General features: G+C 35.5%; 1 protein-coding gene across 2 annotated transcripts in view; it reads right to left on the reverse strand.

The window, feature by feature from the left end:
• The window catches only part of ralbp1 (ralA binding protein 1), a 67,512-nt gene that overhangs the window by 17,782 nt on the left and 33,759 nt on the right, over positions 1 to 15,971 (reverse strand). For both annotated transcript variants that reach the window (XM_039754774.1, XM_039754775.1), the window contains exons 2-5: positions 14,378 to 14,674; positions 10,747 to 11,190; positions 8,431 to 8,780; positions 6,594 to 6,755 (exon numbers count right to left, since the gene is read on the reverse strand). In XM_039754774.1, coding sequence (XP_039610708.1) covers positions 6,594 to 6,755; positions 8,431 to 8,780; positions 10,747 to 11,190; positions 14,378 to 14,621 — 1,200 coding nt within the window. In that variant the 5' untranslated portion in view covers positions 14,622 to 14,674. The remainder of the gene's footprint in view (positions 1 to 6,593; positions 6,756 to 8,430; positions 8,781 to 10,746; positions 11,191 to 14,377; positions 14,675 to 15,971) is intronic.

The raw sequence follows: 15,971 nt of genomic DNA on the forward strand, positions 1-15,971 counted from the left end.
GCCATGCTCATCATTTTAATCAATGTTGGTGGGGGAGCTGTTGTTTTCAAATGGGGACTCAATGATTGCATGTAAAGAATAAAATGGTCTATACTTAATAATAATAATAAAATTATAATAAATAATAATAATAATATTATAATAAATAATAATAATACATTTTATTTATTTGTAGGTGCCTTTCTAAACACTCAAGGACACCAAACAATAGATAAAACATAAGATTATAAACAAAAGTAAAATATAAAATTAAAATCAGACAGATCAATTGTAATCAAAAAGAAAAAGCAGTCTTAAACAAATGAGTTTTAAGTTTAGATTTGAAACGTGAAAATGATTCAATATTTCTAAGCTCAGGTAGTGAGTTCCAGAGCTGGGGAGCAGAGCAACTGAATGCTGTGCTCCCCGTAGTGGTAAGACGGACGAAGGGGACAGTCAAGTGGATGAAGGAAGAGGATCTAAGTGCGGGAGGGAATGGCAACATGGAGGAGGTCAAACAGATAAGGAGGGCAAGGTTATGGATAGCCTTAAAAGTTAACAGAAGAATTTTGAATTGAATGCGGAACTTAACTGGAATCCAATGAAGCTGCTGCAAAACGGGAGTGATATGGTGAGGGAGGGAGTTCTAGTAATGATGCGGGCAGCTGAATTCTGGACCAGTTGAAGCTTATAAAGAGATCTGCGGGAAAGACCAAAGAAAAGGGAACTGCAATAATCCAGATGAGAAGTGACAAGGCTATGAACAAGGATAGCAGTGGTGTGGGGAGTGATTAATGTTACGCAAGTGGAGAGATGAAGACCGGGAGATGTTATTGATGTGAGACTGAAAGGATAAAGTACTATCAAGGATGACACCCAGACTCTTCACCTGTGGGGAAGGGGAGACAGAAGAATTATCAGTAACAAAGGAAAAGTGATCAGTTTTGGATAATGTTGATTTTGTACCAATGAGGAGAACCTCAGTTTTGTCACTATTTAAAAAAATTCAAAGAAAACCAGGATTTAATTTCTGCTATGCTATCAATTTTATGACTGCAACTTTGTCTTTGTAATTATTTTTCACCCTTTTTGTATGCGTATATGCTTTTAATGGACCTGTGCTAGCCTAGATTTATTCTACCTTTACAATTAATGGCTATATCACATTAGGCGACTTTCGAAGCACTTTTCAGTCATAGCCTTCATTTACATAATCCTAGTGAGCTGACTGCCTAATGTGACACCCCAAATATCCGATGACTTTCTCCAATAAAATTAAACAATTTTGATTTTGTCTTTAGGTGCATGGGTAGGGTCTAAGTGCACGAGAGCCTAAAACCAATGAATGATAATTCTGGAAGTACAATGCATAGAATGTAGTAATGAAGAATAAGGAATGTGGGGGTATTGAACCTGACAAACAAAAGAGAGGTTGTCTTTCTGATGTGTCATGTTTTATGCACTAAAACACAATGGAAAAGAGGATAAATGGCAGAGACTGTGACTGAACTTGCTGTACCTGTTAACCTTTCATACAGTGCCAGCTCTGTCAAGCAGCACATTATTGGCAGTCACAAGAATGGGTCAGCACGACTGTGTTAGTAGGTCAGCACTCAATTGCTAAATGTTGCCTGGGCGACAATTTTCAGTAGCATAAATTGAAATAGTGCGGCAAAGAGGTCTGTGACTGCGGTTGTCAGATCTGCATACCCTATGACAAGAAGTTGCCAAATGTAACATCAGCTTAAGCTAAGAGTATTTCCAGACTAACAAAATGTCTGAAAGCTAATGGAGCACTGAAACACTTCACCATATGACATAAGAAAGGTGATAAAGCCGAGTCTGAAAAGTGTATTCTATAGTAACGATATTTTGTAAGATTCCAAATATAAGCTCTGTGTACGTTATGTGAATTGCATTTGTGGTTTATTGTGTGCTGTATGCTTCTCGTTTCAGATCCAAGTCAAGTGGGATGCTAAAAAATGCAAAATCAAGTATTCTCTTATCACTAAATTTCTAAAACAAGAAAGTAAAATGCCTTTGAAGATCCACTCTTGCCGAGTCAGCATGAACCAGAACCTTTTGCCACAGACAAGAGATAAGGAAGTTTTGCCAAAAGTAAACAAGTCATGTCAGACAATCAAAGAGTGATATTGTGTGAGTTAGCAGACACTGCAACAATGGGTCAGTTGAATGTATCTACTTCTGAAAAACTGAACATTAGCAAGGTCACTCTTCACTTTCTGCTGCAAAGGCTGTAAAACTCAAAGAGATGCCACACTACAAACATGCGACGAGATATGGAGCATATACACTACAAATATGCTCCATATCTCGTCGCATGTTTGAAGTGCAACATGGTTGCATTAGCCATGCAAAATACTTTATATGAGTGTCAAAGCAAAGCTTTGTGATCATTATAACAAGTACTGTATATTAGTGTTCACAGGGGTTATGCTAAAGAATAAAACTTGTTTACCTTTGGTGGTATTTCTCTTAATAGGTCAGATTCAAAACCTTTTCAACACCATACCCTCCCGTACACACACACACACACAAAAACCACTCTAAAACTAAGTACAAACAAAATAACTGAAAGTTAATACATTTGGGTCTAATTTCTAACAATTAAGCCATCCATAAAAGGAATGATAATAGTAAAAGGAATGATTCATTAGACTCTGTGACCTAACACATATGTGGGTATAATCTGTCCAAATACACAGATGCTCAGCTAAATTCCTTTGTTTGCACATTGCTGAGCACCATAAGACAAGTGTGGACTGGAAATGGACTCTCCTACATCTTTGACTGCTTGTAAGTTGTTGTCATATTCAGTCAGAAAAAGAGATCCTGGTGGTTTACTCAGCAATCTAAAGATGCTTAGTATGCTGGCAAGAACTGTAACTGTGTGTGTGTGTATAAATATGTAGAATATTTTAATACCCAAAAGAACTGCAAATACTCAACCAGAGAAGAATGCCTGTGCAAGAATTCACCTTTTGATCATGTATACTCAAAAGCTTTATAAGGAGTGAAGTGGATTACATAAGGCATGACATTTTGCAGAAAGTGTAAATTAATGGTGAGCTGAAGACAAGGACCAGTGTTGTCAACAATATCTATTGAAAGGCATACATTTAGCATGTGCATACAGAATGAAATTTCTGACTGCACAGTTTTTAAAATCAGCACAAAATTTAGAGAAAGTCTTTGAACTTCTTAATGCTGCTAGTCGCAGGGCATGAGATATTTCTGGATTCAATCAAAGGAACTTATGGGCTCCTAATATTTTCTTGACAGGTGAGAGATCAAGTAAGCGGATTCTGTATTTCAGCTTCAACTAGCAAACACAGATTTGCTTCTTGATGTTTTTCCAAATGTAGCTGAAAAACATTTGAGGGTGCAAGACAAAAAGGACAAATTGGTCACGATGTAGCAAGAGAACCATTACTATATGATATTTCTTTTGAGAAATATCATGATCAAATCTTCAAAGAAGAAATACTGAGGAACACTGCGCCCAGCAGCTTCCTTGTACCATTACATGTTTTTAATTTTAACATATTAACACAAGTAACTGGGTCCACTAATCATAAAATATGGGCTGATCAAACCAACACTGATAAGTGAGCCCAGTTACTGTAAAAGCAGACATGCAGCATAATACCACATCATTCTTCACACTGTCAAACTGCACACTCTTAATGAGAACCTTGCCGCACAAGGCCTCTCATGAGCCTGTCTATAATCATTTATCATTTGAGTGAGTTTTAAAGTGTAAAAAGGTACTCAAACATCCAATATGATAACCCATGTATGTCTACATTTAGTTTGAATGAATCTAGTAAGTCTATACCTTATAAAATCTTGAAAAAGTTGGTTAAATAAACTTCATTTAGGGACAATAAATATTATTCTGCAAAATGAATGCATGAACCTGTAAATAAATTGGTGCTCTGGGCTAATCAGAAGCAGAGGTTTTCATGAAATGGACAAAGTAGCAGGTTATCGTGTTCTCAGTTTATCTTTAACTAGCTGTCCCCCGCAGCTCTGCACACGTAGTAGTGAAACAGGACAAACTTTAAAAATCCAAAAAAAAAAAAATGTGATCATTTGTATTGAGAAGAATTTATATTGTTAGCATTCGTATCTAAGGGCCTCTTGATATACAAGGGGCTATCAGAGGTGAAAATGTAGTTGTGATGTCTTTGCCAAAAATGAAAAAAGTTAGCAAGGTACAGTGGAACCTCGGGTCACGACCGTAATTCGTTCCAAAACTCTGGTCGTAACCCGATTTGGTTGTGACCCGAAGTAATTTTTCACAAAGGATTTTATGTAAATACAATTAATCCGTTTCAGACCATACAAACTGTATATAAATATATTTTCTTTAAAGATTTTTAAAACACAAAAATAGTTAATTATACCATAGAATGCACAGTGTAATAGTAAACTAAATGTAAAAACATTGAATAACACTGAGACAAACACCCAGGCTCCCTGCTCAGCAGCATGCGAGCCTGCGCTCTCGCTTCATGCTATATCACAGGAGGAAGTGGAGTTGAGAGGAGGTTACAGTTTTGAGGGAGAGTCCCTCTGCATGATGCACCGAGAACAATGTACAGTACAGGCAGAGACAGAATAAGTGGTCATGAACAGATGCAAAAGTTTGGTGAACTTTTTGGTCGTAACCCGATTTGTACGTGTTCAGAGACGTTCGTGAACCGAGGTTCCATTGTATCTCTGGCCAAGCGGAAGGTAGGTATGCTCCAACGTCAAACGTTGCCACTGTATCTGATCATGTTCAGCTCTGACGGGAGAGCGTCCCCCGCATGGGAAGAAAAGCATGTGGCTGCGATATCTCTGCCAATGAGCAGGTACCCTCTAAAACACATATAGCTGCGACCTCTCTCTCTCAAAAATGTCAAATGTTACTTCTTAACCATCTCTAGATGATAATGCCTGCTGAACAAACAGGTATCGCTAGCTAAGCGGAGGCAAGGTATGCTCAAACACGTGGCAAGGGGTAGATTCGAACTGAGGCTGATGCGTGAGTGAAGATGGTCCTGCCCGGCTCCCTACTCCCGAGGTCCTGCCTCCCCCCACCGCCCCTTTGGCCTGCAGCCTGTCTCTCAGATTCGTGTAAATAAATTGGTGCTGCAATCGAACTATAATGCTTAGCACGATGAAAGAAGTTGCAAAATCAACCAGAATGTTCAAGCAAATTCTAGAGAAAAACCCAATCTAAATTTGTTACATAGTTCTTTCATTGGCTAGCATACAGACAGAAAGCTTTTATTTAATGAGGTATTGAGGACTATATGATGTGTCTAATAAAAGTATGTGGAAGAGATACTAAAAATCCATAAATCAAACAAGGAATAAACAACAACTAACCAGAATTAATTAACAGAAACAAAAAACACTCAATTGTGAAGAAACATTAGTGTTCAGTTACACTTCAAAGAGTAATTATTTCTCCTTGTCTCACTCTAATGACAAATGTAATATTTGAAGTGTGAAATTACAAAAACTGCAAAATTAAAGCAGTGTAATAACAGATCATGCATAATATCTTTATTTTAAGAAATGGATTGAAATAGGTCATGATAAATGTGTGATCATATTAAATGTTTAGCTCTAAAAATTAAAACACGAAATCAAACCAGAATAAAAATATGAAAATCAAAAATGCGAAGTTAAGACAAGCGCAAGGCAAAACCCAAAATCTACATTAATAATCTGGAAAATCTTTTATCCCTCACTCCCCTTGGTTTTTCTTTTGTCTTGTTCTTGTGGGCTGCAGCATGTTTTATAATTAAGGCTTGTCCACCACATCATTCACATGACTTTCATGTCCCATAATTAATAATGACTGCCATTGCTATGAACAACAATGGAGAACAATGCACAAAATGTCGAAGGCTACTAAATAAAATGGGGATGTGAAAATGCCACAAAATTAAAAATAAAATTACAAAGAATAAATAAAAATATTAATCAAAATTAAAAAAATACAAGAAAATAAACTAAGCCAAAACGAAACAACTTAAGTCTTAATGCAGTTTCAACTGTGTGTTTTTGCTCTAAGCTTGACCATGATGTTTGAGCATTACACCATGCAAATAAAATATGCCGTAAGGGCAAATTATTCCACTTTAACACCTTGTCTAGAATCTACTTTAAACCTCAGCAAGGCTTCTTTTAAAAAGATGGAAATTTATTAAACAATCTTTTTAAAATATAAAAAAGTATAAAGATATCCCACTCCATGACATTTGCCACTCATTTGACAGACAAAATAAAAGTCAACGCTAGATAAAAAAAAATTCTTTGAGTAATGCAACTTTTAACATTTGTGAACCTCTGCACTTTTATACAGTATATACCTTATCCTCCAATGCAATCACCTGTATTCCAGCTTTGTTTAGGAGAGGAGTGTTTTACTTCTTCATTGATTTAAACAAAAATGAAAAAGGAAAAAAAAACAAAAAACGGTTTCCCTAAACTATTAATAAAATATCATCGTTTCCTCATAATGTCATACCCGCTGATAATGGTTTGCTAAGTAATGATTTCTTTAAAATAAATATAGTAATGCCTTAACCAACCTGTCTGCGTATTTCTTCTTTAATACTCTCCTGGGTTTCTGGCAGAGCAGGCATAGTGGCCATGTTTGACCATCTAAGTGGTTTTACCACTGGTTTGAGCTTTACATCCCCAAAAAGCTCTTTCACATGAGTGAAGAATACGTACAGCACTCGATTACTAATCTGCAGAGAAAAGGACAAGAAGTAAAGATGAGCCATAGCCATTTACTTGATCCATAATCATGTAAAACAATCACACAGTGGGTTCAAACCAAACAAAAAGATATTAAAGCCTTGCAATTATACCTCAGTAATGATATCTTTATGAATGATATAAATACCATAAGGTTTTCATTGCAAATTTTAAAAGTTGCCATATCATGACACCATTATTTTGTCTAGAACACATTTTCAATTAAGTGGAAAATACTTTAATAACACCATTGTGCATTACTGAAAATTTAAAGAACTAAACTGACACAGAAAAAATACAGTAGGTTAAATTATTAATTTTAGGTAATAAATGCTGGGTGATATTACCTCTTTAAAGGTACTGATATTTAAACATTGCAACCTAATCAGGCACAGTTATGTATTGGTCTGGAACCACTGTTTATTTGTTTGGTGCACAATTTCTTAATCATATTTTAGATTTAAATGCCAACCTCAGTATTAACTTTCAAAATATAATGCTTTCTCCCATTAATTAAAGCATTACATATCATTATTTAATTACTTTTTATCTGTGTCTGCACTTACCAGGGAATGCTCAGTAAAGAATGAGAATTATGAAACTTCTAAATGATACAACTGTTTAAAGTTTTATTAACATTCTAAAGATATCCAGTGCAAGGTTTTAACCTAATAAGAAAGCTCGACTGAGAAATAGTATAAATAGTTTGTTGGAGAACTTTAGATAAAGCAGTTCAACTCCAAACAAGAATAATACAATGAAGGGAATGTACCATAGCCTAATTACAACATATACGCAAATTAAAATCCCAAAGATTAAGGCAAGAGTGGAAATCAACTTTGAATATTTACTGATGCACTGAAAATATTAAATAGACTATGAAAGCTGTCCACATTACCTGTTCTAATTACTAGAATGTCAAGAGGATTGTTTAATCTTCCATTACAGCAGCCATTACAGTTGGTATTTTCAACCAGGTTAATGCAACTGCCAACCAATTCTGGGCTCTACTTTAGTGATGCAAAAGTTGGAAGTGACTCTGTTAACATTATGTTTATTATATAGAAATGTGTAAATATGTATAATCTATTACAATACATAAAATTTTACTATATTAAAAATACTTAAATACTGATAATCTTGATGCATTATTGATGCAATTGGCAATTTGCTGAATTCATTTTGAAGGATCTGTGAACACCATGAAAAAACTGCTCTACTAATGGTACCTGAAATCAAGGGCTGACTTTCTGACATTTTAAGTGATAGCAATTCAGACTGAAACACTGTAAAGTAGCAGGTAGAATAGATTAGATAAACTTTATTAATCCCATGGGGATTTGATTATTAAACTGACATATGATTGCATAGCATCTTAACTGCTCCAATTATGAGCTGTTAAAAACGGAAACCATACATTTAGTTTCAGCAACAAAAAAAAAAGGCAATTATTCACAAACACTTTTAAAAGTTAGGCTAAGCATATATACACTACTTAAAATCAAACCCTATTGGCTTACTCTGTTAACAAAATAAAGCTTTTTGGTTTGGGACATTTTTACTTTTTTTATTAAATCCACATTTGATCTTATTTAAATATTGTACCATTTTGTTTCTTGCAACATATCTTTTTAATTGTTCTTGGAGATCAGAGGAAAGGCTAACCTGTACAGTGGGGCTCAGAACAATAGATATGTTCTGAATATTCATCTTAGTATCTGCCTCTTTGGCAATAATGTGGTCCATATGAATAATCAGCCAGGAAAGCAGCAAACGGTTACAGACTGGCATATCAGCTAAGATCTTCTGGAACTCTTGTACTTTGTCAGCATCAGATGGTCGCCCACAGACTTCTTCAAATCGTGCTGTCAGGTCACGGCTCAGAAGGTTTTCAGGCAGCTCACGCAAATACTGCTTGAGAAGACTGGCTACTGTGTGAGGCTCATACTCTTCAAGACAAGGAGACTCTTCACGGTCATATGAAGCTTTCAGCTCATCAACTTTGGACTTCATTCCTTCAATAGTAAATGAGCATTAAATTATAAAAAAATCGAAATTTTAATAAATTGCCAAAATGGAAAATCAACATAATTTTAAAAAGTCATAAAAAGGTCAAATAAACATAGTTTCATATTAGATCGTCTTATGAGATAACAGTGATTTTTTTTACATTAACAATACTAATTTCACACACTGAAGTGAATGGAATTCTCTTTTATTAGTGCGAGTGTGGGGTAAATGCTGTTGATCAGAAGAATTGGTGACTGAATAACCTCTAAATAAAACGTGTCTCTAGCTACACAGAACAAAACTATAGGGTGGTCCAGATCTAATTATGCAATTTTCATTACACTATAACTTATTAAGTTTATTAGAATAGCACCCGAAAAATCCAGGACCATCGAGAATTGTGCGAACTGACGACATGAAGAATCGTCTTTGCACCGAACTGGAATGGTCCCCACAAAAATCAAAGTCATCCAGACGGCCTGGATCTGCATAATTAGATCTGGACCACCCTGTACAATAAAGATACTGTAACAGGGGGCATTAATGTGCACACCAAAAATAATCCACAAGTAATGCTAAGACTAGTTGTCAATAAATCAATAAACAGCTGTGAAGTAGAATGTTTTTTTTTTTTTTCAGATAAAGCACTGTGAGGTCTCAAAACTGACTGACTGGCCAGGTTGTAACGAGTAGTCAACTAGGCAATAAATCTACAGTCAAACAATCAATGAACAAACACTGTAAAAAATTTTCACTCATTTAATCATCTAATTTCACTCACTTATTCTTAACTTTTTTATTCAGAAAATTGAAAAAGATCTCCAGACCTACATGCTGGATAGAGGTCATAATTCCAGGATCAACACAAATCATATTGCAAGAAAAAGATATTCTGGTAGGACACATATACAGTATGTTTCACAACTAAACTGCAGAATAGCAATTTGCTCCCAGTGGGCATAACTGAACATTTCCCATATATGCAGTACCAGACACTCTAAGCCTGACAGCAGCTGCAAATCACTACACCTTCCTATGCCAATTGCTCTAGTTGTAGCTTTCCTTCATCCACATTCTCAACAACACCTCGCCATCTGTGTATTTTGACTCAGGTATGGCTCAGCAACATGCATTAATGTCTAGTCATTTTCACTTTCACAGTCGGAAATATATTTGATATGAGGAACCATCTGTTTGACCAAATGTTTAGAAAATATAAAGTAACCTAATAATAAAAATATAGTGAATATGAAAAAAATGCTATCAATGCATATTTGTAGTCTTATCATTCAGAAACCTAGCTACCAGTAAACACAAATCTGGGGAATGAATGAGAATCTCACAAGTACAGTGATGAAGACAGACACTGCGACTTGACTCACATAATATTAATATTTTTCTATAATACGTTTTTTTAAATGTAAATATGAGCAACTCAAACAGCTTCGTCTAACAAAACAAAAGTATGAAGCAAATGACAACATTCCATGATTATGAAAAAAGTTACCTCACCTGAAAAATAGCAAAGTTATCCTTCAAGTCTGTCCATTATCACTCCATGTTTCATATGCATCAATGACATATACATTAATAAGCAGCATGGAGTAAAACTAAAATGAGCTATACTGCTAAAAACATACACTTCTCTTATTTTACTACTCCGAAAAGTAAACAACTAACCTAAATATGTCAACCATGAATTTCAAACTACCAACAGCCTGTGCTTCTCAAAGCCAATACACATAGATAAATAAATGTTTTTTTTAGGTCACTACAGGACTTTGTAATGCAGAAAACAGAAACCTACTTTATCTCAACTAAAAACAGACTACTCGTTTATATAATGAATTTCATATGAATTAATAATTTACTATTTTCAAAGAAGTAAACCTAAACTCAAAATAAACTCTATTTACTTAAATAAAGCAAACAATCAATTTAACATTAATAGTAACTTTGAAAACCTTGTACCTGATACTCGATAGATGCCTTCATATTTCATGCCATAGTTCTCTATGTAATCTATGCATTCACGGAAGACTGCAGGTAAACGAATACCATCATACACAATTGTCCTTTCAACTGCCTCTTCCAAGGGAACTCCAAAAACAGGCCGAGCACTAGGCACCTCTACTGGAACAACTTCTGGCTCAGCACTGGGCTTTTTCTTCTTTTTCTTCTCTTTCCATTGTTTTACCACATCAGCTGCGGTCAAGTCCTTTGATTTTTTCTCTTTGTGCTTGTCTTCCTTATGTTTCTCTTCCTTAGGCTTCTCCTTTACCTTGAAATCTTTTTCTTTCTTTTTTGAAAAGCTGGGCTTCTTGAACACATGGATCCCCTTTGATCGCTTCATCTTGGAGGGGCTCTCTGCCTCATCACCGGAGCTGTCTTCTTGGAAAGCTGCATAACCTTCAGCTACAAAGACATTGTTAATAGTGTGAATACTTTACCATCTCAGAGCACACTTTCAACACTTAACCTACAAGGTTTCCCTCCAACTTTAATTTTTCTTAGCTGCCATAAGCAAATAACAATAAATAAATTACAGGAATATCACTTCATTGGATACTTTCCCAAAATAATTTTGAAAAAATATACAAATACCTGCAATCCATTTAAGACAATAAAATTCAAACGTGAAGAAAAAGTTATGGGCGAAATTTTTTGAAAACCTTACTATTGTATCTGAAACATTCATTACGCTTTTACAAATTTAATTCCTTTAAAATCAAATATGTAGCTCATACATGTGTTTTTATTTGTAACCAATTATAATGCATATTATTAAATATATGTAAAACTATAAAAACTATTTGAATAGTCTGATGAATTTATAAATCATAGATTTCAGTCAAAACAAATATTTTAATGTTACAAGTGTTAATATTAAAATGCATACAAAAATAAATATTTTATCCCATTTAAAAAACATCTGTCTGACTAGAATGACACAGTAATGCCATTACAGGTGTATTGCAAATGGAAACTACATTTATCTAAATTAAAAACAAAATTCAAGCCATTAGTGAAAATATCCAAGACATGACTAAAGCATAACATTCTCAAACCTGCTTAAACTAATCCAGGGTCAAAGGCCAAAGCCTACCCCAGGCCCCAGACAATCCACTGAAGGGTCCACTCCAGCACATATCCACACTGACAACTAATATTTACTGAACTGTAAAAATTATAATAAAAAAAAAAAAACATGTTGGGTAAATGCATCCCAAATTAAGCATTTGCTGGAAGAACTTGCTGGAAGTACTCTTTTTTTATCTTTATTATGGAAATAATTTTGTATAAATAGAAATGAATGAATGTAATTTATATAGATTTGGGAAATATTGCTCATTTCATCAAGGGCAACTGAACTGTGCAGAAATTCTGATGCACTGCATTCTATGATTCCACGGATTGCCAGTTAAATTTAGGTCAGGGCTCTAATGGGACCACTCAGGGACATTACCTTCTTGTGTCTATTGAGCATTTTACTCTTACTATGGCTGTGTTCTCAGGATTGTTGACATCCAGCCTTCATGTAGACTGCAGCAGGTTTTCTTAAATAGTCTTTATTTTATAAAGTAGTGAACCACTGACAGAGTTTAAAAATGAATTCCATCCTAGAAGATGACAGTTCCCCAACATCTAAAGCAATGGTGGCCAGGAACTGAAGCAGGAGAGAGGTAATTTGAAGAGGGTGGAAACAGAGAAATGCACCAAGGAAGTGAGCAGATTGTACACATAAAGGTAAAAATAATAACTTAAATCCCAAATCACACACTCCACCAACTCTCCATACCCAGCATTTAAATATGACTCAAAAGAAATCCAATTTAAGTTGACTCAAAGTGCTGATATGAGTTTGGGCTGTTAATGCCAGGCTCTGCCACAGATTTATTAAAATCTACAAGGCAAAAAGTCACCTACAGAAATCCTTTTATCAAGCTTCTTTAAGTGAAATACATTTTAATTACAGTATTGCAGCAGCACTTCAAGGGCCATCACATTCACTTCTGAACTATAAATATATTCTATACATTTCAAAAGATTCCAATCAACATTAGAAATGAAATGTATAACATTCTGTCCGATGAGAAAAGTATTGTTTTCCTTTTAAATGCAGAGTGATCCACAAAGGAGGAGCCTGAAAATATATGGAGCACCAGTATCTAAATTCCTGCTAATATTTGCACTTAATGACTGCATTATGTTCATCCAGAACAATATTTTGCCTTATTTACATACACAAACTAACATGATCAAAAGCAAACCAAGATGTGCTTACTTCATGCTGTGCATATCAAACTGGCCATTGCACATACTAGGGCTCTGGGAGCTCTGCACAAAGAAATAATTAACCCTGACACATTGCGAATACACCTTGATGTTGTCTGTGGCTAGAATAATGTCACTATCAGCCCATTCACCCATCCTTCACCAAATCCACATAATCAAATTTACAGTAGTTGTCTGTTTTATGTGGGCGGCATGGTGGCGCAGTGGTAGTGCTGCTGCCTCGCAGTTAGGAGATCTGGGATCGCTTCCTGGGTCCTCCCTGCATGGAGTGTTCTCCCCGTGTCTGCGTGGGTTTCCTCCGGGCGCTCCGGTTTCCTCCCACAGTACCAAGACATGCAGGTTAGGTGGATTGGCGACTCTAAATTGGCCCTAGTGTGTGCTTGGTGTGTGGGTGTGTTTGTGTGCGTCCTGCGGTGGGTTGACAACCTGCCCGGGATTGGTTCCTGCCTTGTGCCCTGTGTTGGCTGGGATTGGCTCCAGCAGACCCCCGTGACCCTGTGTTTGGATTCAGCGGGTTGGAAAATGGATGGATGGATGGATGTCTGTTTTATATAAAAAAAAGACATATGGTTCTGTGGTTTATGTATTTCAATATCTGAACAACTGAATGTGCAACTAAAATGTCAATTACTGAGGGGTTCAAAATTAACATTTAGCAGATAATTTATCCAAGGGGACTTACCAAAATATCAATATTCATAAAATACTTCTGAGTGATTCACCGAAAAGTAAAAGGTTAAAAACAATGGAAGAAAAAAAAATGAAGCAAACCTCATGTTGCTCAGAACTACAATTAATCACAATGGTAAATGGTAAATGAGGCTAGAAGTACAAAAGAGATGCACCAAAATGACAGTTGGTTAAATGACTGACAGTCAGTACATGTGTATACAATTAGGACAGCATCATCACTGCTTATCACGTTAACCAAAGAGCCGTTGTGTTCACACTCATCTTTCCAGCAACACAACACAAACTATAAGCTATCAGTAATATGCCCGTGCTTACAGTTTGGACAAAATTGCAATTTAGTAATACAATAATAACAGCATTACTAGGAGGACAATGCAACTAAAAAATATTTTTGCAGAAGAAAAAATAATTCTAGTCTAATGGAAGTCTATGTCTATGAATAAGAACACGTCTCTCTTGGTGGCTATTTCTGTGCAAACATGCTATTGTACTTTTTCAGGAACTGTGTCATTGCATTAGCAGAGCTCTGCCCAGTTCTCCTCTGTACCTAAAATTATGTTATTATTATTAGTATTATTTACTAAATAAAACTCTAAGATCACTAGCTACTTACTTCTTTTTTCTTTCTTTTTGAATTTCCCCTTTTTCTTATTGTGCTCCTTCTCATCATCAGAAACTACATCAGGGGGTTCATGTAACCCATCATGTGGTGGGGAAGGCTCTCCAGTACGGTACAACCCTGGGAATTTGGTTGGGCTGATTTCCTCAGAGCTGGGGGTGCGAGCCATTCCTCCAGCATGCTCAGCCCGACGGTGTTCACTGGGACTGCTGGTAGGTGGCAAGAAACACTCAGTCATGGTGCCAACACTCTGATCACACACACTCCAGCAGTGCTACCTCTCCATTTGTCCTAAAGGCAAAACCAAATATTACAAAGAAATCAGAATGAGGCAGAAATAACATAAAGAACAAAAACTCAAAATTAAAAGATGTTAACTTTGGACCATGTTAAAATATTTTTTCTAGCACTGACAGCTATACAAAGGTCAGCATTTTAAGCAGTACATGTACATTATTTTCTAATGAGGCTAGTAAAAGTAATTCTCTTACTAATGTAAACATCTTAAAAAAGATTAGCCAATTATAAATTAAGGCTATGACATCAGCTGAAAAATATAAATGGAAGACAAAAGAAAATATGCACTCATAACATTAAAAGAAAAAGATTTTAACTGTTTACAACTGAAACCTAAAGGATACCATATTGTCATTAGTCACAAACTCCTATGTTGTCTTTAAAAGCATTATTAAACTTACACTAAAATAGTTTTATGGTGCTCAGCATGTAAGAAGAAAGATGCTAAATGACTACAACATTACAAAAGTTTAAGGAAAAAAGGCACAAATGGCCCATTACATGAGAGTTACATTTTTGCAAACCCCTATCAAACCATAAAGAATAGTAAAAGTGTTAAGCATTCAAAAGAACTATATTATACACTAGTCTCAGAAGATGTACTTATTATAAAATGTATAATATCAATACGCAGGAAATTACATTAACTAAAAACAGCTGTTACTTTTTATTTTTGCAGTTCATCTCCATTGTCCTTAAATATCCAAAATGATGCAGAATCCTGAGTAAAACACTGAAGTTTTGTACAACTAAACTAATATGTCTCTAGCCTTAGGAATTGGGGTAATTCCATGTCAAATTATCACACTTTTGGACCTCATCTTCAGATTTTAATGAAACTTGGCATGGTGATTTGGTCTTATGAATTGCCCATGGAACTGAAATTCCATATTTCTTGGATAAATATCAAGGGAGATTTAAGGAAACAAAGTTGGAAGTTATTGCTGGGGTGGGATTATGACTTTGACTGGTTATACCTCCCTAAATATAATTTGCACAAAAATGGTTCCCATATTGTTTTAAAGCTCTTTTCCAACTCTATGAAGTCCAGAAGTGTGATGATTTGATATAGAATTACCCATAGCAAAATTCTGGAAATTTGTGTCATTCAATTTAAAAAGCTCTTTTGTTCAACTTTCCCTGAAGATTTTAAAATGGCCATTTCTGCTAGTACCACTCACTTTCAGTTTCCATGTTGAAAACTAAGGGGGGCACTGTGCAGACTCTGAATTTCAGTGTAGGACTGTGAATATTGTGCCTATTAAAGTCGTACTGCTCTTTGGAGCAAAAA

Source organism: Polypterus senegalus, chromosome 5 (assembly GCF_016835505.1).
Source record: "Polypterus senegalus isolate Bchr_013 chromosome 5, ASM1683550v1, whole genome shotgun sequence".
Taxonomy (NCBI): Eukaryota; Metazoa; Chordata; class Cladistia; order Polypteriformes; family Polypteridae; genus Polypterus; species Polypterus senegalus.